This window comes from Ostrinia furnacalis, unplaced genomic scaffold (genome assembly GCF_004193835.3).
Source record: "Ostrinia furnacalis isolate ACB-3 unplaced genomic scaffold, ASM419383v2 OfSCF0710, whole genome shotgun sequence".
In the NCBI taxonomy this organism is placed as follows: domain Eukaryota; kingdom Metazoa; phylum Arthropoda; class Insecta; order Lepidoptera; family Crambidae; genus Ostrinia; species Ostrinia furnacalis.
Window position 1 is genome coordinate 33929 of NW_021130949.1, and position 24258 is coordinate 58186.

General features: G+C 38.1%; 3 protein-coding genes and 1 long non-coding RNA gene across 7 annotated transcripts; 2 read left to right on the forward strand and 2 right to left on the reverse strand.

Annotated features, from left to right (window-relative positions):
• Positions 1–66: 66 nt before the first annotated feature.
• Sec6 (Exocyst complex component Sec6) lies at positions 67–9447 on the forward strand. Its single transcript, XM_028300212.1, has 11 exons — positions 67–270; positions 682–830; positions 1224–1419; positions 1627–1881; positions 2129–2410; positions 2615–2797; positions 2877–3035; positions 3219–3326; positions 3412–3591; positions 6624–7016; positions 7494–9447. The coding sequence occupies exons 1-11, from the start codon at positions 187–189 to the stop codon at positions 7746–7748; spliced, it is 2244 nt and encodes a 747-aa protein (XP_028156013.1). The 5' UTR covers positions 67–186; the 3' UTR covers positions 7749–9447.
• Positions 8539–11875, reverse strand: LOC114349739 (uncharacterized). The gene is made up of 2 exons (XR_003655654.1): positions 11201–11875; positions 8539–8926 (listed from the first exon to the last, which is right to left on the reverse strand). It is a non-coding gene; the product is annotated as an uncharacterized LOC114349739 (long non-coding RNA).
• LOC114349737 (V-set and immunoglobulin domain-containing protein 1) lies at positions 9802–18749 on the forward strand. 4 transcript variants are annotated; one of them, XM_028300213.1, is made up of 7 exons: positions 9803–10443; positions 14336–14551; positions 14781–14900; positions 15147–15285; positions 16168–16349; positions 17555–17626; positions 18582–18749. In XM_028300213.1, the coding sequence occupies exons 1-7, from the start codon at positions 10404–10406 to the stop codon at positions 18662–18664; spliced, it is 852 nt and encodes a 283-aa protein (XP_028156014.1). In that variant the 5' UTR covers positions 9803–10403; the 3' UTR covers positions 18665–18749. The 4 variants fall into 4 exon arrangements, with proteins under 4 accessions (XP_028156016.1, XP_028156014.1, XP_028156015.1 ...); XM_028300214.1 differs by lacking the exon at positions 9803–10443 and adding an exon at positions 12633–12884; XM_028300215.1 differs by lacking the exon at positions 17555–17626 and having other exon boundaries at positions 9802–10443.
• Positions 18750–18908: 159 nt separating this feature from the next.
• LOC114349738 (uncharacterized) lies at positions 18909–22917 on the reverse strand. Its single transcript, XM_028300218.1, has 6 exons — positions 22416–22917; positions 22083–22310; positions 21774–21902; positions 19895–20009; positions 19346–19521; positions 18909–19052 (listed from the first exon to the last, which is right to left on the reverse strand). Exons 1-6 carry the CDS (start codon positions 22489–22491, stop codon positions 18961–18963), a joined length of 816 nt encoding a protein of 271 aa, XP_028156019.1. The 5' UTR covers positions 22492–22917; the 3' UTR covers positions 18909–18960.
• Positions 22918–24258: the final 1341 nt, after the last annotated feature.

Here is a 24258-nt window from a genome sequence, read left to right on the forward strand (position 1 = left end):
GTCAATACTGTCGACTGTCAACCACAGCTGTCCTACTGTCCTGTCAATAGTGTCATTGTCAATCAATTTTAGGAGGAGGAAGGAAAGGAACTTTTCTCTATGAAAGGAACGAACTTGTAAAATTTTTGGAGTTCAAGTGGAAATAGTGATTAATAAATTGATTTAATTGAATTTATTACGAGCACCATGGACGAGATCGAAGAAGAGGCCAAGGCAGCTGCAGAAAAAATGGTTATGAATATGATGCAAAGGCCTGGACAACTTGAAAAAGTACGTTTAAAGTACTTCTAAACACAGATTTAATATTATTTAAACCTTATCAGTAATAAATAATTGCAGTGGAAACTATTATCACTTACATTCTTTTGAATTTTATAATTTTTTTGTGTAATTGGGGATGTACTGTAGGTAATTTGCGCCACTTTATACATGTACTTACTTTCTGACTGAAGTTTTAGAGTTGCTTTGAGTTTTCTTTAGTTGCCGCTCCACACATTGATTGCCTATTACGTACTTACTGTCCTATGGTCTTGAGACTAGTTGAGTTGAGTTCTATTTTGATCTATGTCATAATAATTCAATTGACCTTAAATAGGTATGTGAGATAATTAAAGCTGTCTCATCATGATTTGGGTTCACAAAACATGCACTCTCAATTATTATGCTGTTTGTTTGTTTTAGGTTGAGCACTATAAAAAGAGAATTACCCATAAAAAAGCTTCAATTGAAGCTCAGTTGAAGTCAGCAGTCCAAGGAAAGCTGGATGGCGTCAGTGTTGGTCTTAAACAGTTGCAGGAATGTCTGGACGATGTTCAGGAAATTAGTGTAAAGTAAGACTTCTCAGTAGTTAAGTTATTTTTTAGTCTTTATCATAATAATATTGTATCATTACCAACATTGATCTGGAATTCTTCTATCATCCTGAAAATAAAATGTTTTAGTCGAATTTGTTTAAAACATACAGATTATGGATCAACAATAATATTTATATTTTGTATAGGTAGTATAGGACCTTCCATTTTTTTTTTATGTTTGATATTGAGTATAATATAATATAGTAAACCCTGTAAATGTTTAATTTGATGTTTCTATAATAACTGTTACTCATAACAAAGATAAAAGTATAGAATACAGCTTAAAATGGTCACTTTGTAAATTAAAATAGTATTACATGACAACTACCGACTAATGAATTATTAATTTAGTAATCATTCATAATTTAGGATGGATGAATTAGAGGAGCTGTTAAAAGGAGTTCCTCCTCTTGTTGCGTCCCTGCAAGCTGTGAGGGAGGAGGACTCCCGGCACTCGCAGTACGTCACTGCCATGGACAGCTTGAAGCACATCTTCACAGTCCCTGAAAGTGTTGCCAAAACAAAGCAATGGATTGGAGAAGGAAAACTGTTACATGCCCACCAGGTAATAAAGTTGCATGTGACTCAATGTAAATGTTTTGTTTCAGAGCCATTCTTTGATCCATAAATTGGTTTTCAAAATATTAATTTGTTCAAGGTGTTCAAAGCATCCATCCAAGAATAATGTGTTTATATCTTCATGTTCACCTATAAGTATACTTTATTTACTTTATACATAGACATTAGTTTTATTAAAAGTTTTTATTTTTAGTGCTTGAATGATTTGGAGAACTCTAGAGATGATTTGTTATATGAATTACATAGATTGCCAAACCAGTCATCACATGACAAAATTATGTTGAAAGCATACTTTGAAGATGTAGAAATGGTTTCAAATCTACTTGAAAAACAAATAAAGCTTATTTTGGCAAGAACTTTGAATACTGTTCGTAAAGAGCCCACTGTTATTGTGACTGCATTAAGAATTATTGAGAGGGAGGAGAAAAGAGATCAAATGGCTTTACAGGTTTGTATCATTTTAAAACTAAGTCTATTAGTTATGTGCATTGCTTTCTTCAATAAAAATAAACAAAAAAGTAGGACTACATGGTTTTTTATGCACATTTTATCCATTGTGTGTATTTTTGTAATGGCATATTGTTTTTCAACTCTGTAGTTTATTTGTCATCCTTTACCCCAAATAATTACTGATTATTGTGCAGTTTCAATAATGTTGTATGTTTTTGTATTTTATAATGATTTTGTATTTACAGCAACAGTCTCAAACTGGTTTTATGCCGCCTGGTCGCCCTAAGAACTGGCGCACCAAGGCTTTTGAGGTGTTAGAATGTGCCGTCGCCCAACGTATAGAGGGAACCCGGGTGGACGAGCGAGAGGACAATAAGCTGTGGCTGGTTCGCTACCTCGAGTTGACGAGACAACTCATTTTAGAAGACTTGAGAGTCGTTAAAACGCTCTGTGTACCGTGCTTCCCGCCGCACTATGACATAGTCAATAAATATGTAAACATGTACCACACATGTCTGTCGTCCAGTGTAAGTGTTTAGTAATTTAAAAAATAATTTAAAATAGGGAATTAACTAGACAGTTTGGCCATCACGCGTCGTCGCGTTGCGCCCTTTCTCCAGTAGAGTCTTTCTCCTTTATCAAAACTACTCTACTACTATAAAACGAAACAGTTAGTATTAAGATTATGGCGTAACATAATAATATGTTAAATTATACATTTTCGTTTGCAGCTACAAGATGTAGTTCAGACTGGTATAGAGGGCAATGAATATGTTACTTTGCTATCTTGGATTCTGAACACATATCCTGGGCACGAGTTGATGGGAAGCTTGCAACTTAACATTGATGTTTCCAAACTGCCTCCTTTGCTCAGTGAAGAAATTATGCAAAAACTACAAGATGAATACTTGCAGGTACTTATTGTATGATGTGATGATTGTAATAAAATTGTAAGTTAACTTAAAAACTTATTGTTATGCAATATGTGTACAGAAAATGGAATCAAACTACATGGAATGGATGGAGAAAACTCTCGAGTCGGAGCGAGCAGAATGGAGCGGACAAAGGGCCCCCGAAGTGGAGCCGCACTCTAACGCCTACCACACGCATGCACCCGTCATTATTTTCCAAATGATTGATCAAAACTTGCAGGTAAATATGGAATCAAAAATAGCTTTTTTGTTATGAAAAAAATTATAGTTACATACTCATGTTATGTTAGACAGGGACAGACAGAATCTAATAGGTACTACGTCGTTTCTTTGAATTTTCAAATATCAAGGGAAATTCAATAGCCTCAAAAGACTGGCAATATTTACGAATTATTATTTTCAGGTGACAGAAACAATAAGCAAAGAAATAACATTTAAAGCACTGCTGCTAAGTATAGATCAAGTTACTCGATATGGAAATATGTATAGGGAAGGCGTTATACAATTTAAGGTTAGTAATTTTTGCTATTGCATAATATAGTGTTTATAATGCCAACTTACAGGGGTGAATTTTTACAAGTATTTTTAATTTTTAGAACAGCCATTTCGCTGATCGTTCCCGCGTGGCGTACTTCACGCATCACATGATCACGATCGTGAACAACAGCGAGCAGATGGCGCGCCTGGCGCAGCAGACGCAGGCGCGCCACTGGCCGCCCGGCCGCCACGACCCGCCCGCCGAGGCCAAGTTCGACAAGATGCTCGGCACCTTCCAGGTACGGACTATGTGACTAGTGCTGCGTGTACACGTGATCACTACAGTGAACAACAGCGAGCAGATGGCGCCACTGGCCGCCCGGCCGCCACGACCCGCCCGCCGAGGCCAAGTTCGACAAGATGCTCGGCACCTTCCAGGTACGGACTATGCCGTGACTAGTGCTGCGTGTACCACGTGATCACTACAGTGAACAATAGCGAGCAGATGGGGTGTGTAATGTATGATATAACTACATATCATATAATACTTAGAGGNCGCCACTAGCCGCCCGCCGAGGCCAAGTTTAACAAGATGCTCATCACCTTCTAAGTACGGACTGACTGAGCTAGCTGACTGTGGCGTGACAAATACTGCATGTATCACGTAATCTCCACAGAACAAGCGCGAGAGGCTTGGCCAAGTTTAGTAATGTTAGTAAGAGAAGTAAAAACTGTAGTAACGTAATGTACAAAACCAGTTGCATTGCACAACAGTCGGTAGATGGCGCCACCGGCCACCTGACAACTACGACCCGTCTGCTGAGACCAAGTTCGACAAGATGTTCAGCATTTTCCAGGTAAGAAAGCTGCGGCGCGATGAGTACTGCACGCACCACGTGACTATTAGAGTAATCAACAGGCACAGCGAGCAGATGTCGCCACTACTAGTCGCCCGGCCGCCATGATCCGCGCGACAATAATATAATATTATACTCAGCAGTTCTATGTATGGACCACGTGACCACTATATTTTAGAAACGGAAAGCCTAAGCCAAGTTTGGTACAATGAAGATAAGTAAAAACTACTTAATAAAAGTAGAAATGCACTAACGGAACCACTACATTGAACAAAAGCTAGTAGATGGCGCCACTGCCTACCTGGTTTCAATAACCGGTCGAACCGGGGCTAAGTTTTGAAAGATACAACACAATCCAGGTATCAACAAATACACAATAGTCAAATATTAGCACGAAGGTTTTATGTGTATGGGTTATGTGATTTTAATGAACAGTGAAAGAAATACCCTCTAACTTTATTTTATATCTTAAGCAAAATAATTAATCATATCGGAACCAGGCTCATAATAATCTCATAAAAGTATATGAAGTGGCGCTGCCATTTAGTATTCTACAGACTTTTGCAGAATATTGAGGGGTGGGATTTATGACAATATATTTTCATTCTTGCGCATTTCATCCCACGCACTGTGCTGAATTTTGATGAGATGAACGTCGCCGCTAAACGTATATGCCATTCAGCATCTGGCTATTACCGAAATTAATTTTGTCTAGAATATTCCGAATGAAAATAATTGTAGAATAAGTATAGGATAGATATTTAATTAATTATTTTATTTCAGAATTTACGGGACGAAGCTGCAAGATTCCTTCTCGAAGAAGCATTCTTAGACTTAGAAGTACACTTCGATTCGCTATTCACGTCGAAGTGGCTACCTTCTAGCATCCCAGTTGATACCATTTGCATTACCCTCGATGACTATTTTCAAGATTACAACCATTTGAGAGATAAAAACTTCGAATATGTTATAAATGAGGCGCAAAATCTTGTTTACAAGAAATATATTACAGCGATGTTATCAAAGAAAGTAGTTTTCAAGACTGTCGAAGAAGCTCAGCAAGCAGCCACGAAAATTGTGAAAGAGGCGAACCAAATTAGATCGTTCTTCAAAAAGATCGCGCCTGAAGTTGTGAACGTAGACTGGCCGTTCGAAGTCATCAGCATGTTAGCTGAGGTAAGCTGTTTATTATATTCTGAATCATGAATTGTTGTATTCTGTGCATAAATTGGGATTGCAAGCATTACTTGAAATATTCATGTTCAATGAAATGCTAGATTAACTTTCAAAAACTACATCAATTATTTTATCTTACAGTTTTATGAATTATTGTGAAAAAAATGTTAATGTGCATTAACGGTTTTGACCGGCAATGTNAGTCGGTTTTACCGCGATTCGAATTTGTCACTAAAGTCATTTATAAGTCAAGCTAAAAAAGAACATACTTAAAGTTATATCTATCAGAAATTATATCGATTAAAGAGTATAACAAATAATATTTATTACAAGTAATGGTTATGTGAAATAATATTTATATTAAACAAAATTACATCAAATGAGTCTTAGATTAAGTAAGGTTTATATCAAATGTCTTTATGCGTTGTGAATGGTATCTGAAATGATATTATTAGAAATTATTTATTATATGAAGTAAACATTATATGTTAAAAAATTATATCAAGTGTTATTATAAAATACGTTTATTATACAATATGAACGTTATTGAAATGAATTTATATCATATAAACTTATATAAACTGTCACGCACCCGAGCACATGGCGCCACTAGCCGCCCGGTGAGGCCAAGTTTAACAAGATGCTCAGTACCTTCTAAGTACCGACTGACTGAGCTAGCTGACTGTGGCGTGACAAATACTGCATGTATCACGTAATCAGTGGCGGCGTAGCATGGGTTGGCACCCGGGGCGATCATAAGCCCTGAAGCACCCCCTGGTACCCCCAGGATTTTGGGGGTTACCTACCGATTCGAAGATTGAAAGAACCGGGGCTAAGTTCTGAAAGATACAACACAATCCAGGTATCAACAAATACACAATATGTAGTCAAATATAGCACGAAGGTTTTATGTGTATGGGTTATGTGATTTTAATGAACAGTGAAAGAAATACCCTCTAACTTTATTTTATATCTTAAGCAAAATAATTAATCATATCGGAAAACACGCGAGCGGAACCAGGCTCATAATAATCTCATAAAAGTATATGAAGTGGCGCTGCCATTTAGTATTCTACAGACTTTTGCAGAATATTGGGGGGTGGGATTTATGACAATATATTTTCATTCTTGCGCATTTCATCCCACGCACTGTGCTGAATTTTGATGAGATGAACGTCGCCGCTAAACGTATGACATTCAGCATCTGCCTATTACCGAAATTAATTTTGTCTAGAATATTCCAAATGAAAATAATTGTAGAATATAGGATAGATATTTAATTAATTATTTTATTTCAGAATTTACGGGACGAAGCCGCAAGATTCCTTCTCGAAGAAGCATTCTTAGACTTAGAAGTACACTTCGATTCACTATTCACGTCGAAGTGGCTACCTTCTAGCATCCCAGTTGATACCATTTGCATTACCCTCGATGACTATTTTCAAGATTACAACCATTTGAGAGATAAAAACTTCGAATATGTTATAAATGAGGCGCAAAATCTTGTTTACAAGAAATATATTACAGCAATGTTATCAAAGAAAGTAGTTTTCAAGACTGTCGAAGAAGCTCAGCAAGCAGCCACAAAAATTGTGAAAGAGGCGAACCAAATTAGATCGTTCTTCAAAAAGATCGCGCCTGAAGTTGTGAACGTAGACTGGCCGTTCGAAGTCATCAGCATGTTAGCTGAGGTAAGCTGTTTATTATATTTTAAATCATGAATTGTTGATTCTGTGCATAAATTGGGATTGCAAGCATTACTTGAAATATTCATGTTCAATGAAATGCTAGATTAACTTTCAAAAACTACATCAATTATTTTATCTTACAGTTTTATGAATTATTGTGAAAAAAATGTTAATGTGCATTAACGGTTTTGACCGGCAATGTAGTATCGACGGCACATCTGACTGTAACACACATTTCTATTGCAAAATAGCTCTCATTACAACTACATAAAGTCTCCAGACCTTATATCTCTTGGCATCCGACCTACCAATGTGTCTTTCCCCATTAAACCCTGGCTGGCAATAGTGACTGAGTTTCTTGCGTTGCTTCTCAGCACTGGCCCATTTATTGTCCTGAAGCAGTGGTAGGGTTAATACTGGGACGTGTAAAAGTGCTTTTTAAAAGCCTACTTGCATAAATAAATGAGTTTTTTTCGGCAGGTGCTCCGCTGCCAAGACATCGAGATGCTGTCCCTGGACCTGCACGGCGTGGTGGCCAAGTGCCCCGACATGTCGGAGGAGCAGCTGGCGCGCCTGCTCAGCCTGCGCGGCGACGTGCCGCGCGCGCACGTGCGCGACACCGTGGCCATCGCGCTCGCCACGCGCCCGCCCGCCCACACCAGGGCCCCGTCGCACCCGTCGCTGTTCAAGAACATCACCTTCAGCGATAAACTACTGTCACACTTTGCCTTGTGAAGCGCTCGCGGGACAAAATGGATAGAAGTCGCTACCGCGTTCGGTATTTCACCTGTCGTGCTTCAAAAATCCATTCAATGACAAGTTACTCTAGCATTCCGGCTTGTAGATCACACTCTGCTCCTGCGAGGTGACGTACTGCGCGCGCGGTGAGTACTGAGCCAATACTAGAGTTCCTTCGCACCCGTCGCTGTTAAAAACATCACTTTCAGCGATAAGCTACTGTCACACTTTGCCTTGTGAAGCGCTCGCGGGACAAAATGGATAGAAGTCGCAAGCGCGTCGTATTTCACATGTCGTGCTTCAAAAATCCATTCAAAGACAAGTTACTCTAGCATTCCGGCTTGTAGATCACACTCTGCTCCTGCGAGGTGACGCGATGACGTACTGCGCGCGCGGTGAGTACTGAGTCAATACTAGAGTTCCTTCGCACCCGTCGCTGTTAAAAACATCACTTTCAGCGACAAACTACTGTCACACTTTGCCTTGTGAAGCGCTCGCGGGACAAAATGGATAGAAGTCGCAAGCGCGTCGTATTTCACATGTCGTGCTTCAAAAATCCATTCAAAGACAAGTTACTCTAGCATTCCGGCTTGTAGATCACACTCTGCTCCTGCGAGGTGACGCGATGACGTACTGCGCGCGCGGTGAGTACTGAGTCAATACTAGAGTTCCTTCGCACCCGTCGCTGTTAAAAACATCACTTTCAGCGACAAACTACTGTCACACTTTGCCTTGTGAAGCGCTCGCGGGACAAAATGGATAGAAGTCGCAAGCGCGTCGTATTTCACATGTCGTGCTTCAAAAATCCATTCAATGACAAGTTACTCTAGCATTCCGGCTTGTAGATCACACTCTGCTCCTGCGAGGTGACGTACTGCGCGCGCGGTGAGTACTAAGCCAATACTAGAGTTCCTTTGCACCCGTCGCTGTTAAAAACATCACTTTCAGCGATAAGCTACTCTCGCATTTTGCGTTGTGAAGCATCGAGATGGGGTGTAGGAAGTTGGTCCCTTCCCTGGACTGAAAGCTGCGAACGCCCATGGTAGGAAGCATAAAGCGCGTCTGTTATCTCATCTGTCGTGCTTCAAAAAAATCATTCAACGACAAGCTACTCTGTTTTCCTTGTAACGCACTCCCGGAATGGTGATGGATAGAAGCGGATACCCCGCTCTCACCTGTTGCGTTTCTTATTAACTAAATATTGCCGCATCGCGCTTTGCAGGCGTCTGCAATAAATGATTGAGAATTAGGTGCTTAATAGATGGCGCTGTGTCGTCTACGTGCGTATTTACACCGCGCCAAACCGAAACGATGAAATATTTTAAGAAATTATTGAACTAAATATTGTAAGTAATTATTTTAATAATTTGTATATTGGGATTGCAAACAAATAGTATAAGGTCAAAATTAATTAAATATAGCTTTATACTCAATGTATGTACCTATAATTATTCAGCTTAATCAACCTTTTTTTATTATATGTTATAAGTAATTATTAGATAGATTATTTTCATATACAACATATTGTACACTCACTCAATAAATTATCCATGATTTAACATCACATTTTAATTTTCCAAAACCTAGTCTAAAAACAAAAAGTTCTTACCACACATCATACACAAAGTTCTTATCAAAGTGCATATTAATTCACTCCAAACAACAAAATTTACATTCTATACATAACGAATTACGTGATTTATAAAAGAAACTGCAGTTAGGTAATATCACAATCATCACTCATACCTATTTAATTTTATTACGGGTTTGTATCTAAATGCAATTTACTCCCTTACTCACCCATAATTTGATACATGAATGACTGACTACTTGTATTGTAACTGTATGTAACCATAACGTGTCCCTCTGCAGAGGTTTGTCACATATCAATCTACCTGATGCAATGCACGCTGCAACGAAGCAAGGTTAATTGATAAGAAATTGCTCTTCCGGTACATTAAACCAGGATGTTATTTTTCTAATGCTCTCAAAGTGCGTAACCTATAGGTACTCTATTTATTTTATTTATTTAACAATGTTGTAAGTACATCTTACCTACTCAGTATAAAAATTCTTGCAAATACGAACAATCATTTTAGTGTTTTGAAAGAAAAACGAACAAAAAATAAGTGTTGCTTAAGCTTTGTTATAAATCGCCGCAATAAAATCTGTCACCATCACCACTGTCTGCCCGTTAAATAGTGGGATTTGGAAATTAAACCCAGTACACGCGAATCGAGAGTTCCAACTCTTAACCACGGAGCAGTAGGTACTCGGAAATGCTATGAAGTAAAAAATATACCTATCACGTGCTTGGAAATAACTCTGTGAAAAAAAAGATCTTTAAAAAAGCCCGCACCTCGCAGTATAATGTTTTAGCGATAGAATTTAATTTTACATGTTTTAAGAACTTATTTACTTGCTAGAATAAATTATAATTTGTAACCTAATTCAAATAGGCAAACAGGAGGCATTTCCTAGCATTGCATTGCAATACAATAGGATCATTTGGTGCCGTATAGAGTAATAATCGCGCGCGAAATCAAGGCCAATTTATGGTTCGAAGGGCGGGCGGGCGTATCACGAACCCACGGGCAGTCAGTCGCTCCGCTCGCGTCCCGTGCCGCTGCCCGCGCCCCACGCCTGGCTGCGATGCTGCGAACGTGCTGCTTGCTGCTGCTCTGTATAGCAGGTGAGCGTCGACAGTGAGTGTTTATAAACACAGTGTATCCTTGACATTGAACTGCATAGCTAATGAACAACTTCCTACTTTCTTAAGAGTGAAGAAAAATCTTTATAGAGTTTTTTAACATCTTAGCCAAATCTCAGTCTCGTATGTAGTGTGACATTTATTTGTTTAATGTTTGCCTAAAGTTTACTTTATTACCGTGTTATTTATTTGTGTAAGAGCGAAGAGAAAAGCCGTAAGAGAGTTTGGGCGGTACATTGTCTTTGCGAAAATAAGAAAATTTAAATAAAATGAATCGCGGTTTAAATCTGCGCGTTAACGATAGGCCGCGCGGTATTTTTAACATTCCCGGACCGCCTCAAGGTTGACCAAGATAGTCGCTTATTCATTGAGATATGACCTAATTTTCTACTACGGCTTATAAATANCTTGTCGTGCTTCAAAAATCCATTCAAAGACAATGTTACTCTAGTATTCCGGCTTGTAGATCGCACTCTGCTCCTGCGAGGTGACGTACTGCGCGCGCGGTGAGTACTGAGCCAATACTAGAGTTCCTTCGCACCCGTCGCTGTTAAAAACGTCACTTTCAGCGATAAGCTACTCTCGCATTTTGCGTTGTGAAGCATCGAGAGGGGGGGGTAGTGAGTTAGTCCCTTCCTTGGGCTAAAAGCTGCGAATGCCCATGCTAAAAAGCGTAAAGCGCGTCTGTTATCTCATCTCCCGGAATGGTGATGGATAGAAGCTGATAGCCCGCTCTCACCTGTTGCGTTTCTTATTAACTAAATATTGCCGCATCGCGCTTTGCAGGCGTCTACAATGAATGATTGAGAATGAGGTGCTTAATAGATGGCGCTGTGTTGTTTACGTACGTATTTACACCGCGCCATAAACACAATGAAACGTTGTAAGAAATTATTTAAATAATTGTAAGTAAAAGTATTATTTTATTTTAATCATTTGTATATTGGGATTGCAAACAAAATTAGTTTATGGTCAAAAATTATTTATGATTACAATTAATTAAATCTAGCTTTATATTCAATGTGTACTTTTTAATTATTCAGTATATCCAAAAACTTTTTTTATTATAATATGTTATAAGATAGATTATTTTCATATACAACATATTGTATACCTACCTACTCACTCAATAAAATTGTCCATGGTTTAACATTACATTTTAATTTTCCAAAACCTAGTTTATAAAAGTTCTTACAAATTTCTTTCACATTAGTTCTTATCAAAGTGCATAATATTCACTTCAAACAACAAACCAAAAATTTAATACATAACGAATTACGTAATTTATAAACGGAACAACGGTTAGGTAATATCACAATCACTCATATTTGTTTGTTATTGTTAGATATAAACACGGGTGTTTGTATCTAAGGGTGGATTCGTCCAAACAAGAGTAAATATTAATCTCACAATAAATTCGACATTTTGACATAATTATTTCCCATACTAAAACTGTCAATGTGCCAGTTATACCAGGAGTTATTCTCGGATCAAAGTTTGGTCGAATCGGGCCTAAATGTACTTAATTTACTCTCACACATCCATATTTGATACATGAATGAATGGGTGCTTGTGTTGTAACTGTATGCAACCATACCGTGTCCCTCTGCAGAGATTTGTCGTATATCAATCTACCTGATGCAATGCACGCTGCAACGAAGCAAGGTCAATTGATAAGAAATTGCTCTTCCGGTATGTCACACCAAACCAGGATGTTATTTTTCTAATGCTCTAAAAGTGCGTAACATATACTCTAATTGTAAGTACATCCTGTACATCTTACCTACTCCTCAGTATACAAATTCTTGCAAATGCGAACAATAATTTTAGTGCTTTGAAAGAGAAACGAACAAAAAATAAGTGTTGCTTAAGCTTTGTTATAAATCGCCGCAACAAACTGTGTCACCATCACCACTGTCTGCCGGTTAAATAGTGGGATTTGGAAATTAAACCCAGTACACGCGAATCGAGAGTTCCAACTCTTAACCACGGAGCAGTAGGAACTCGGAAATGCCATGAAGTAAAAAATATATCACGTGCTTGGAAATAACTCTGTGAAAAAAAAAAAGATCTTTAAAAATCCCGCACCTCGCAGTATAATGTTTTAGCGATAGAATTTAATTTTACATGTTTTTAGAACTTATTTACTTGTGCTAGTATAAATTATAATTTGTAACCTAATTCAAATAGGCAAACAGGAGGCATTTCCTAGCATTGCATTGCAATACAATAGGATCATTTGGTGCCGTATAGAGTAATAATCGCGCGCGAAATCAAGGCCAATTTATGGTTCGAAGGGCGGGCGGGCGTATCACGAACCCACGGGCAGTCAGTCGCTCCGCTCGCGTCCCGTGCCGCTGCCCGCGCCCCACGCCTGGCTGCGATGCTGCGAACGTGCTGCTTGCTGCTGCTCTGTATAGCAGGTGAGCGTCGACAGTGAGTGTTTATAAACACAGTGTATCCGTGACATTGAACTGCATAGCTAATGAACAACTTCCTACTTTCTTAAGAGTGAAGAAAAATCTTTATAGAGTTTGAGTTTTTTAACATCTTAGCCAAACCTCAGTCATGTAGTGTGACATTTATTTGTTTAATGTTTGCCTAAAGTTTACTTTATTACCATGTTATTTATTTGTGTAAGAGCGAAGAGAAAAGCCGCAAGAGAGTTTGGGCGGTACATTGTCTTTGCGAAAATAAGAAAATTTAAATAAAATGAATCGCGGTTTAAATCTGCGCGTTAACGATAGGCCGCGCGGTATTTTTAACATTCCCGGACCGCCTCAAGGTTGACCAAGATAGTCGCTTATTCATTGAGATATGACCTAATTTTCTACTACGGCTTATAAATAGATCCTTCAGTAGGTAAGAATGCAATCCGATTTTAGATTTACGACCGAACTCGGATTTGCCGCGTTCGCTGTAATTATGAAGTTCATTATCGTTGTGTCGTAATAGAAATTTTGTTCATTTAATTTTATTATTATATTTACTATAAGAGTACAAGTCGGATAGATTAATCAGTTCACTTTTTGTATAAAATCTAGACTAAGATTCTAGACTACGCATCTTGACCATAAAATTTATTTGTGCATGGCTGTACGAGTACGTAAGACGTTTAAAAAGGGATATGACGTGGATATTACAATATTTCTGTTTACACTGGCCAGGTGCTGTAGCACATGGTGGGGTATGATCACCACTAAGCACACAGTACAAAATAAATCAGTTTTATAGACAGACAGCATCACCGCACCTCCTACTGACATGTTCCGGCCTTAGATTTCTTTTAATTAAAAAATTGCTATCGTGGGTGGACTTGAGATCCTGGGAGAACAAACATCGTATGAGGTGTTCGAATTCATCCGTTTTAGTAAATGATGAATTGCTTATTTTGTACGGCTTAGACGTTAGTTATATCATAATGTCTGTAAAACAGGTATTAGTATTTTTATGGATATTTATGTTCCCCGTATTCATAGAATGGCTTAGCATTAGCATGGGTTGGATGAAATTCCATTAAACACCTAAAAATCGCGCAGATGCGATTTTTTGTAATTAATTTTATTACTAAATATCCACCTTTTCAAGTAAAAAAGTATGAACAATTTAATTTGGATATAATATGCAGTAATATTTATTATCTTGTGCATACGCGTACATTCGACAGCAACTGCTCCAATAGTGATGTTACATAGGTACTTACTAACACTAACGTTTCGCAAAAACATTATAAAAATGTCAACATTTCCATTACGTGTAAGGGATACATATCCAAGACAGTTTATTTTGTATGTGGTAAGTTCAAGGTAAATATTTCGTTTTTGTAAGCTACTTTAAAAGTTTTAAATTCATAAATTGGTTACGTATTTTCCAGGCAGCCGACAACTGTCTATTACGGAGTTTGCCGTGCCAAGTGCCGTCGAGGCCGGGAAGAATGCCGAGTTCCAGTGCCGGTACACCGAAACGGAACCGATCGACTACATCAAGTGGTGGTGGACGCCGCTCTACGTGCCCAGCGATGACAGGAACCGAGTCCTTCTGTACCAACGTCTGCAGGGCCAGCCTGCCGAGCTAGCACGGAAGAACATTGGTGAGTTCAAAATACATAATACATCGGTGTCATTACAAGTAGGTAATCTGAAAAAGTAATTATGAAATCGTCTTTCTAATAACTTATTGGAACTGTGTGTATCTCTACAAAATTACGAAGGTTCGTCTGTCTCAATAATTCTTGAATCTGAATTTGATAAATCTGTTATTGAGCGAAAGGATATTTAGCATTAGACCACTCTAACTCCATCTATTTTCTTTATCTTCAGAGGGGAAAGACAATGACGCTATCCTGTTAATGGACCTGGAACCAACCGACTCCGGGATCTACGAATGCGAAGTATCTGGTGTAGCGGAGGTTCGCAAGCATCAAGATTTGATTGTCTTTTGTAAGTATTGTTTGGGGCCAATTTAAACCGATGGTTTTACTTTATTTTGTGAAATGGTCGATTTATGTAAAAATAGTCTGACTAATGAAAGATTTCACAAAAAAAAGTGGCAATTTCAATTTACTTAATTTTATGGAAAATAGCTTATTTGTGAGACGCGGGTGGCAAAAACTTTCCCATGAAAGTTTTTTTTAAAATTCATAATCGCCAAGTGCAATAACTGTAATAAGTAATTGTAAATTCCAGCAAATGCCACCGACATGCATTTGAATACAACGACGCTGGTTGACGAGATGTACCCCGACCGGTCGGAAGAGGAGGTGCTGGTGGAGTGCGCGGCGGCCGGCGCCTCGCCGCAGCCGGAGCTCGCGATCTATGTCAACGGGTCAGTGATGCTAAACTTATAAGGGCGCTTTCAATTTAGGCCGGGTTCCCACTATGCCGGACCGGCATTTCTGCCGGAAACCGGACACCGGACAAGGGTGTTCACATTACACCGGATCACCGGATCCGAAATCCGAGCCGAATGAAGTGCGGGGAGCACGCGCGGGGCGGGGCGGGAAGCACGGGCGCGGCGGGGTGGGCCGCAACTCGTCCACATTACTCCGGTCCGGTGATTTTGCCGGCATTTTGTAGCGACAAAACGCTCGGTAAAAATGCCGGGCTCGGCGAAAAAGCCGGATCCGGGATAATGTGAACAGCTTCATACAATTTGTACCGCCGCTAGGCCTTCCGGCGATTTTACCGGACCGGGAGATCTGCCGGTCCGGCATAGTGGGAACCCGGCCTTAGACGTTTGCCGTGCGTTTGCAAGACCGCACAAAAACTATTGGTAGTTGTCAATTTTATTCCGACGCAGTTGTCATACAATTTACCGTGTGCGGTCCTGCAAACGCACGGCAAACGGCCGACACGAAACGTCTTAATTAAAAGCGCCTTGTTCATTTTACACGATCTGATTATACCAAGTATTAGCGTTGGGCTTCTTCCCACGGGTTATTGGTTTTTGATGAGTATCAACACCTCATTCAGTCGATTTATGACCATGAGGGAGGCCTTTGTCCAACAGTGGACGTCATAGACGACCTAAAACGCTCGCGCCTGCGCTGTGACACACTTCTAAACAGTTTCTCTAATTTTTTACTAAAGAGATCCTGTATTCCTGTTCTCCCCATGATTTTTGTGCCCATGATAGGGCACTGGACCATAAGAACTGGAAACCGTTACATACCTACAAATTACTTAACAATAGTTTGTTCATTCACAGGGAAGAAATCGTCAATTTAACGCAGCTTGTTTCTGGCGGCGAGGCCGGATTCTACAGCGTGTACGCCAACGCAACCGTCAGCAAGGAGGAACTTGAAGACTCCGAGATTCACTGCGAACTGTTCTTCGAGAACAGGAACATAACTCATCCTCCCTACGTCGTCAAACTACTGTATTCGTCAGGTATGGGACCGTTTGTTTAATCATTCCAAAGAATTGGTAAAACAAATGTTTAAAAAATACGAACATAGCTGTTTTTAAATTTGGTTTGCTTTCATTTAGTTTATATGTGAAATATTAGCTAAAATTAGGAAAAAGGTTTTAAGGATAAATCATTAAATTTAGCACATTATGTAGATTATACAAAGATGGAAACCGGTTGTATTTAAATTGATAACATTAATAAGCTTTGCCATATGCAAAACCATTCAATAACTATTTTCCTTTTAGATTACATTACCCTATTTATCAACCATGTAAACAATAGACGTTGATAAACAGCGTTGTAAATATTTCTATTGCACATTTCAGTTAGTTATAAAAGGTCAGGGTATGATTAGAAGCCATATCCATTGCCACAGCATCATTGGCCGTTTGAGGATGATCTGACTGATCTAAGACAGAAGAGTTTATGTAAATGTAGAGGAACTTTAAGAAATCTAAAAATAAGACTTGTTAAGTACAAACATTACAAACAAAGGGTTTCTTAACCTGGGGTATTCTAAACGTAATTAGGGTGTCCAAGTGTTGCAAAATAAGCACTGAGCATCTTGCGTGCAGTGTACCTAATTACCCACCGCACTACATTACTCTCCCAAGCAGGAGCACTGGATACACAATTTTCGACATTTCTTTATAAAAAAGTTAATTAATGAGCCCAAATAGTGTTTAACACCACGTAACTTACAAGAGTTCTACTAGGACCGAATCGAATCGCGTCTTGCTTGACCATTTGTAATTTTAAACTTTATAAGCGCGTACTCGGGCTTTTATGCGTTTACTGTATAGTACTGTATAACACTTTTACGGTGCTATCAGATAATTTTCGAACATAAAAAAACCGTGATAAAAAATCGGCACAAATAAAATTGAATGTTTATGAAAAGGTTAAGAAACTCTTCTGTAAAGGTGTTACGAAGGATCAGTAAATGATTTTTAAGCCCTAATCTATAATTTAAACAAATAATTCTTCAAAATCGTGTGCACGTCATGCACCCGACAGTAGCAAAGCATTAGATGTAACGTGTTCACTTACCCCGCTTCGATCACTTAGTGCAATGCAGTGCAAGCTATAAACGTTTGGCGTATGTTGTGGGAGCGGCGATGTTGCATGCGCTGCGGCCGCGTGTTGTATGTGCACTAACGTTGTTGGTTGTTGCGCGGGCCAGGCGCTGGCTGGTCTACGACGGAGGCGGCCGAGGACACGACCCTCTCAGAAATGGCATCCGAATTGCAAAACAGTAAGTTCAGACCCCCTCAACATTCGACACATTATACCTTCCGAACACTTTACAGTTTTTATTGGATGTCTTATTATATTTATTTACTACTTACTACTGGAATTTAATTTGATAATAAGACCTATTACATCTACATAATACAAATATGTACTCAAGTTTACCATTGAGTACTTTATCAATATTTATGTGTAATACAAAACTACATATAAAATAACTGAAAAAGCACCAAAAATATTATCTGTTTTGTGTATATTCATAACTGAATGTTATAAATAGTTTGATGTAATAAAAAAATCCGTATACTTATTTGGCTTGTATTTTATTTAGCTTTTGTGTATGTTTCTGGTAACACATGGGACTTGCATGGCTGCACCAGTACCCACACAATAAAACAATTGAAGCAATGGTGACGCCAGCAGATTTTCAATCCCATGTGCTGTAACTCCGCATCTTGTACTAACAAAATAATAAAGTTTTTAGAAATCTCTGGCCAGTATTTTCACAAAATATTTATTGTATTTGTAGACACGTAACGTGTGAACTTACTAATAACTATTTAAGTGATTTAAGTTACCTTCATACGTAGCATTTTATTTTTCGTAATTTACTAATAGTCGAACTACTTATTACACTTAGATATTAATTTCAATATAATGTATTACGTAATTTCAATTTTAATTTTTAACGAGGCGGGTTTAAATAATTACGCTCACCAGTTTGCGCCACTAGTGATAGGACCTTAATATTTGACAGTGCAGCGATAGCAAATGCGATAGTTCACCTGCCGCTTCACCAGTTGGCGCCACTGGCGAGTGCAATTAAGGAAACCGCCTTTTTGGTTGTAGAAGGAACCCAATTTATAGGTACTCCCCTAATAGAATATGGCTATATTGGCTATATTGCGAAACAAATGAAAATAATATGCTCAGTCTAACTTAACTTTTTGTTATTTCAGACGGCGTCAGTGGTCTTCACGCATGCTTATGGATCGTAAATGTGGCAGTCATATTACAATTGTATTTTCATGTTATTTATTGAACTCATGATGTGATACTAATATAATAATTTACCATGTTATGGTTATTCAGTATTAATTCTAATAAACTTTTGATTACTTATCTAATACGATTTTGTATTTATTTAAAGTTTTTCATATTCGTTACTACGAGTAGGAACGTATTATACACGTGTATTGAGCATCTTTTACATTCGAACAGATTGCTTTATAATTTTACATTCTACTCACAGAGAATTTATCGGCTACCATATCAGTCAGTACCTAACAGACAGTAGGTAAACGCGCGCTGAGCAGGTACACAATATTATATGCCAATCTAAAATACAATTGGAACAAACAAAATTAGTAACGAAAATCCGATGTTAGATGGATTACCTTTCCAGCCAAGATTGCATGGAACTAGTGTACCTGGAAAACAAAAACATGATTGTATAGGATTTACTATTAACGCGTAAATATTGACGCCCCATCTCGCGGGAGGAACTTCTTTCTATATATTCTAAAGAGAAGCATTGGAGATCCGAGCTAAGTTCTCTGGGTTTGTGGTGACTCCACGATAGACCCGCTGGGTAAGAACGGAATAGCTTTATACTTAGTTACGAATATGATAGATATGGTAAAATATGTTAAGAAGAGAAATGAAAAGGGATTCACTTGACCTAAAAGATAAAGTTTACCACAGATTTGGCATGTTTACCTACCGATGTGTAGGAGTCTTCTTTTTATAGCTGTGTAGTCGGCTTGAGGTAAGTGTAAGCGACACGTCACTTCCAGCCTGTCGCCACACTCGGGGACCATCAACTGTGCTGTACTCTCAACATCATACAGCAAATTTTGTCTACGCCATACACGTTGCGTTTGCTGTGATATCGGCTCTCTGTGATTTATTTATTATAATTTTATTCTTAGTTTCTATCCTATCTTACTAATATTATAAATGCGGATGTCTGGATGTTTGTTACTCTTTCACGCAATAACTACTGAACGGATTTTGATGAAATTTTACAGTAATAATGTTTATAACCCAGAATTAGGCTATAATTTATAAGGATCTGTGACAAACTAAATTTCACGCGGATGAAGCCGCAGGCAAAAGCTAGCATTACATACGTTCATTCAATGTATGTGAAGCTATAGTAGTTATTCGAATTTTCTTACCAATCAGAGAAATGCAATGAAGTCCTGTGCATATTATCTATTATAAATGTGATAAAGTGTGGTTTGTAAAGGGTTTATCCCTAATTACCTACCTGTTATATTCAACTGTTAAATCTGGCTGAGGATGAACAGATTGGGCATAGCACGTGACTTCCACTAGGCGATTGAACTTGAGTTCAAATAGTAATTCAAACTCCTTTTCTGGTGCTGAAATTAGGAATACTTGGTTAATTTTTAATTTTAGTAGGTAGTTACTCGTAGGTACTAAGCTTTTTTATCGTGAACTATTCTTCTATTTAAGAAATCCAGCGAGACGAGTTAGTGGAGTGCTAGAGAACTGTAAACGATCCGAGACTACTTAAGTAATTGATAACTAAGACTCTACATAATGTCTGATCTTGTGCGTAAATCCTCATACTACGTATTCGGCTATGGATACTTCAAATGTAAGTTTTTGAGTTCTCGTGGTCAGTTGTCAGTCTCAAAGATGGCACGGAGTCTAAGACTGCTAAGACAGTAGGGAAGCAGAAGCAGCAATCCATAACCATAGTAATTACACGGTCTTACCTAACACTTGCATACTTTTTGTTTCCTGCGACTTTACTCCATTATAGTTTACCACACATGTGTATTCTCCACTCAACTGGGGGTCCACTTGGAATATTCTCATTGCGCGATATTCTTCTGTAGCCNGAGTATTTCTCAAAAAAAATGTACGTAACGAAACGGTAGTAACGAAATGGTAAGACCATAAGGCTTGTTATACATTGGCGAAATATTGTGAATGCTCTTCATTTATTCAATTCGAAATATTTGTAAGTATGCACCCAAATACGGGGTAATTTAGAAATAAAATAAGGGAGTAATCATTCATACTATTTTAATAAAATTATTTTTGTTCCATCATGTTTATCCATTTTGAGTCGTTCTCTGTAAGCTTTTTGCCTTTCGGCATTGGTTTTTGGCGGCATTCCTAAAAAAAACAAAAGAAGTAATCACATAAAAACGTAATCTAAATGATTTGATTATTTTTTGCCGGTGGCACTTCTGTAAAGCAGATAGTATCCAATCCTCTTGTTATTGACGCTCTATATTTTTTGAAATAAATTAAGTAGTGAATATTACTATGCTTAGTCAGGTAATAACAGTATACACTCAGCATTATGTTGTACTTTTTCGTAACGTAACGAAATTCGTAAAAAACGTAACGAAATATTAGACAAATGAGATCAGAAACAAGTATTTTTTTTTTATAAAAGCTGTTACAGCAAATATAAAACCTTACTAAATGTTCGTACCACACGTATTACAAAAAATGGTTAAATGAAGACTTACCGTTCTATATAAAATCGCTGATTTTACTTCCTGTTACGAAAAAGTAATCCCACAAAACACACACGTTTTCACTGATTTTCGCGATAGATGTATGGCGGAGACGTCAGGCCAACAGCCATTCAGAGTGCAGCTATTGTTGTCCGTGTAAAATAAAATATGGAACTGTTCAGAAACCATGGGAAAGTAGAAATAAACGTAACTAAAGAGTAAATAACGAAATAGTAAATGAGAGCGACTCATTTTGTTTTTTTGCTTTAAATTGCTAATTATTATATCACCCCATAGAAAATCAATTTGATACAGAAACTGCGATTACTGTAGAACGATAATACAAAGAAATTTACAATAATTTAGTTACGTATCGCATTTTATGAAACAAAAACACATGAAAAAGCTAGGGTGGCAAACAGGTTTTTGTATGAAAGGTAAAAAAGCACTATTTTTTAAATATCTAAATATTTGGTAATAAGTAGGATTATAACTATAATTCTTCGTTATCTTAAAGATTAATATTCATCCTTCAAAATTGTGTGTGTGTGTTTTTTTGTGTGATGATTTATAAATATAAAACTTTTGAACTGTTTCAAAGCACACTTTTTTTTTTCAAAATGTTCATTTTTTTTTAGAAATACTCACCTAACACTTGCATACTTTTTGTTTCCTGCGACTTTACTCCATTATAGTTTACCACACATGTGTATTCTCCACTCAACTGGGGGTCCACTTGGAATATTCTCATTGCGCGATATTCTTCTGTAGCCAATGCTGAAAATCATAACATTAAATAATTACCTATGTCTATTTTAAATATTGCCTAAGCCTAAGGGCCTTACTGCAACTTTTAATACAAAACTTGGGAACAGAAACAAATTCAAAATTAGATTACATACCTAAACATTTTTATTGCATTTAAACAACTTAGAAGTCCTCTTAAATTTATCTTACGTGAAACTTTATATGATAAATCAAGTCGTCCTTTTAATATCCCGGTCACTCGGGGTGCAAGGGGCGGCGTCCACTCGTACACAGGGGCGTCGCCGCCGCTGAACCACCACTGCAGTGTGAAGTGATGGTCCGGCACGGAATATTGACAGTCTAGCACCACGTTCGTCGAACCGCTCTGCACTATTGCTGGTACCACAAGTTTATCTATTTTTGCTGAATTCAAAACATCTGCAATTAAGTTGTGAACTCAATTCCTTTTACGTTTTAAAAATTAACTCTATGCATGAAATTCGTAGCGCTTGAGTTGTAAATAAATATGTAATAGGTACTTACTAGCTAGAAACAAATATCCTTTTAAAAAAGACTTGGGAGATTCACCAACCGACATATTTACAAAAATAGTGTTCATAGAAGATCTTGCTCTTGCTGGCAAATACCAGTGTACTGATTGTGAATCTGAGAGCAAGTAGGTAACATCATGGAATTTGTGATCTCACTTACATCGACTTCGACACGCAACCGCTAGTCATTACCACATGCTCTACCTAAGTGTATTAATCTTTATTATCATATCTCTGTCGTCAGCGACATTTTAGTTTTAAGAAGGAAGCTAGAATAAAACTCAGAATTCACTTAATATTCTTAATGGAAAGAAAAAAATACAAAATGTAATATAGGTATCTATTTAATTGTAATAATACAATAACGACAACTTCGATAACTGCTTTATGGTAGCGAGTTCGAATCCCGCACGTATAGGTATGTTTTGATTATGAGGACTGATAAAATTTAGGTTAATCATCAAAATAGAGAAGTAGATAGATAAACTACGCATGGATGTGGGTGGGACAGAATGTGCGTGCACGCACGGCTTATGTAGGTAGGTACACAATACGAAGTGTACATAATGGTGAGCACCTCAAACCAGTGGCGGCGTAGCATGGGTTGGCACCCGGGGCGGTCACCCCCCTTCCCCGCGTCATAAGTCCTAAGGCACCCCCTGGTACCCCCCAGGATTTTGGGGTTACTTATCGATTCAAAGATTGAAAGACAATCGCCCCCCCCCATATCCATGGACATAGACCGCAGATTTGCCATGCAGATGCGCCAGTGAGTACTAATCTGCGCGACTTGTGTCACCCCCTGATGCTTGGCACCCGTGGCGGACCGCCCCCACCGCCCCCCCCTTACGCCGCTACTGCCTGAAACATTACTTTTTTATAGAGGCGGGCCAAGAACACGTACTTAATACAAAATAGTAAGTTCCTATTTAGTACTTTGTCGTAGTTCTTAAGTAGTCTAAGCTCATAATATATTTACGTGACTGGTCACCACTGCAAGCCGAAATCAAAGGAGCTAACGCGGGTCCGTCTTTACCGTGGCGTGGGACCATTGGATTTTTTTGGATATGGGCGCGTAGTCAGGACAATTCCACTCTCTCTACTCAATAAATCACGACGTAGGTTCTATGATTACAGAATAGTAAAAAAACTCGATTTTCTACTCCAAATAATTTATTTACTTTCTTCTACACACAAAGTCATGACAACTTAAAGCTTGCAAGTATTTATTTGGTGTCCTTTTCACTTAGGTTCTTACCTATGTAACAAAAGTAATAAATATTTCTTAAATTGACAATATTGGCGATTGTATAAAAGCTTGTGATATCTTATATTATGTAAATATTAACGAACGTTCTATAGCAATAAAAATAAACAATGGCAACCTCAGGCAAAATGTATTACATATTATACATTGCACTTTAACTACTACAAACTTAATAATAACATACATTAACAACAAGTATGTTTACGTAAAATGCACAAGTCGCACATAGGGCCTAGTGTGAGTTTACATCAAACGCGCTCACTAGAAAAAATTACATTCATTGTATGACGGATTGTACAGCGCCCCTAGTGGAAACGTTCAAGAACTAAAATTTTCATACATTTTTTTAACACGCTCACTAGTGAGGACGTTTGATGTAAACTCACACTCAGCCCACAGAGATGTAGGTACTTATTACGTAAACGACACGTACACACGGCCACACTTAACTATCCATTTCCGTTTTTGCTCTTACTCTCATCAAATAGTGATTCTTTGCGATAGAACGAGATGACATGACTGGCAATGGGCAGTTAACACTGTTGTTGCCGATAGTACTTAAATAATT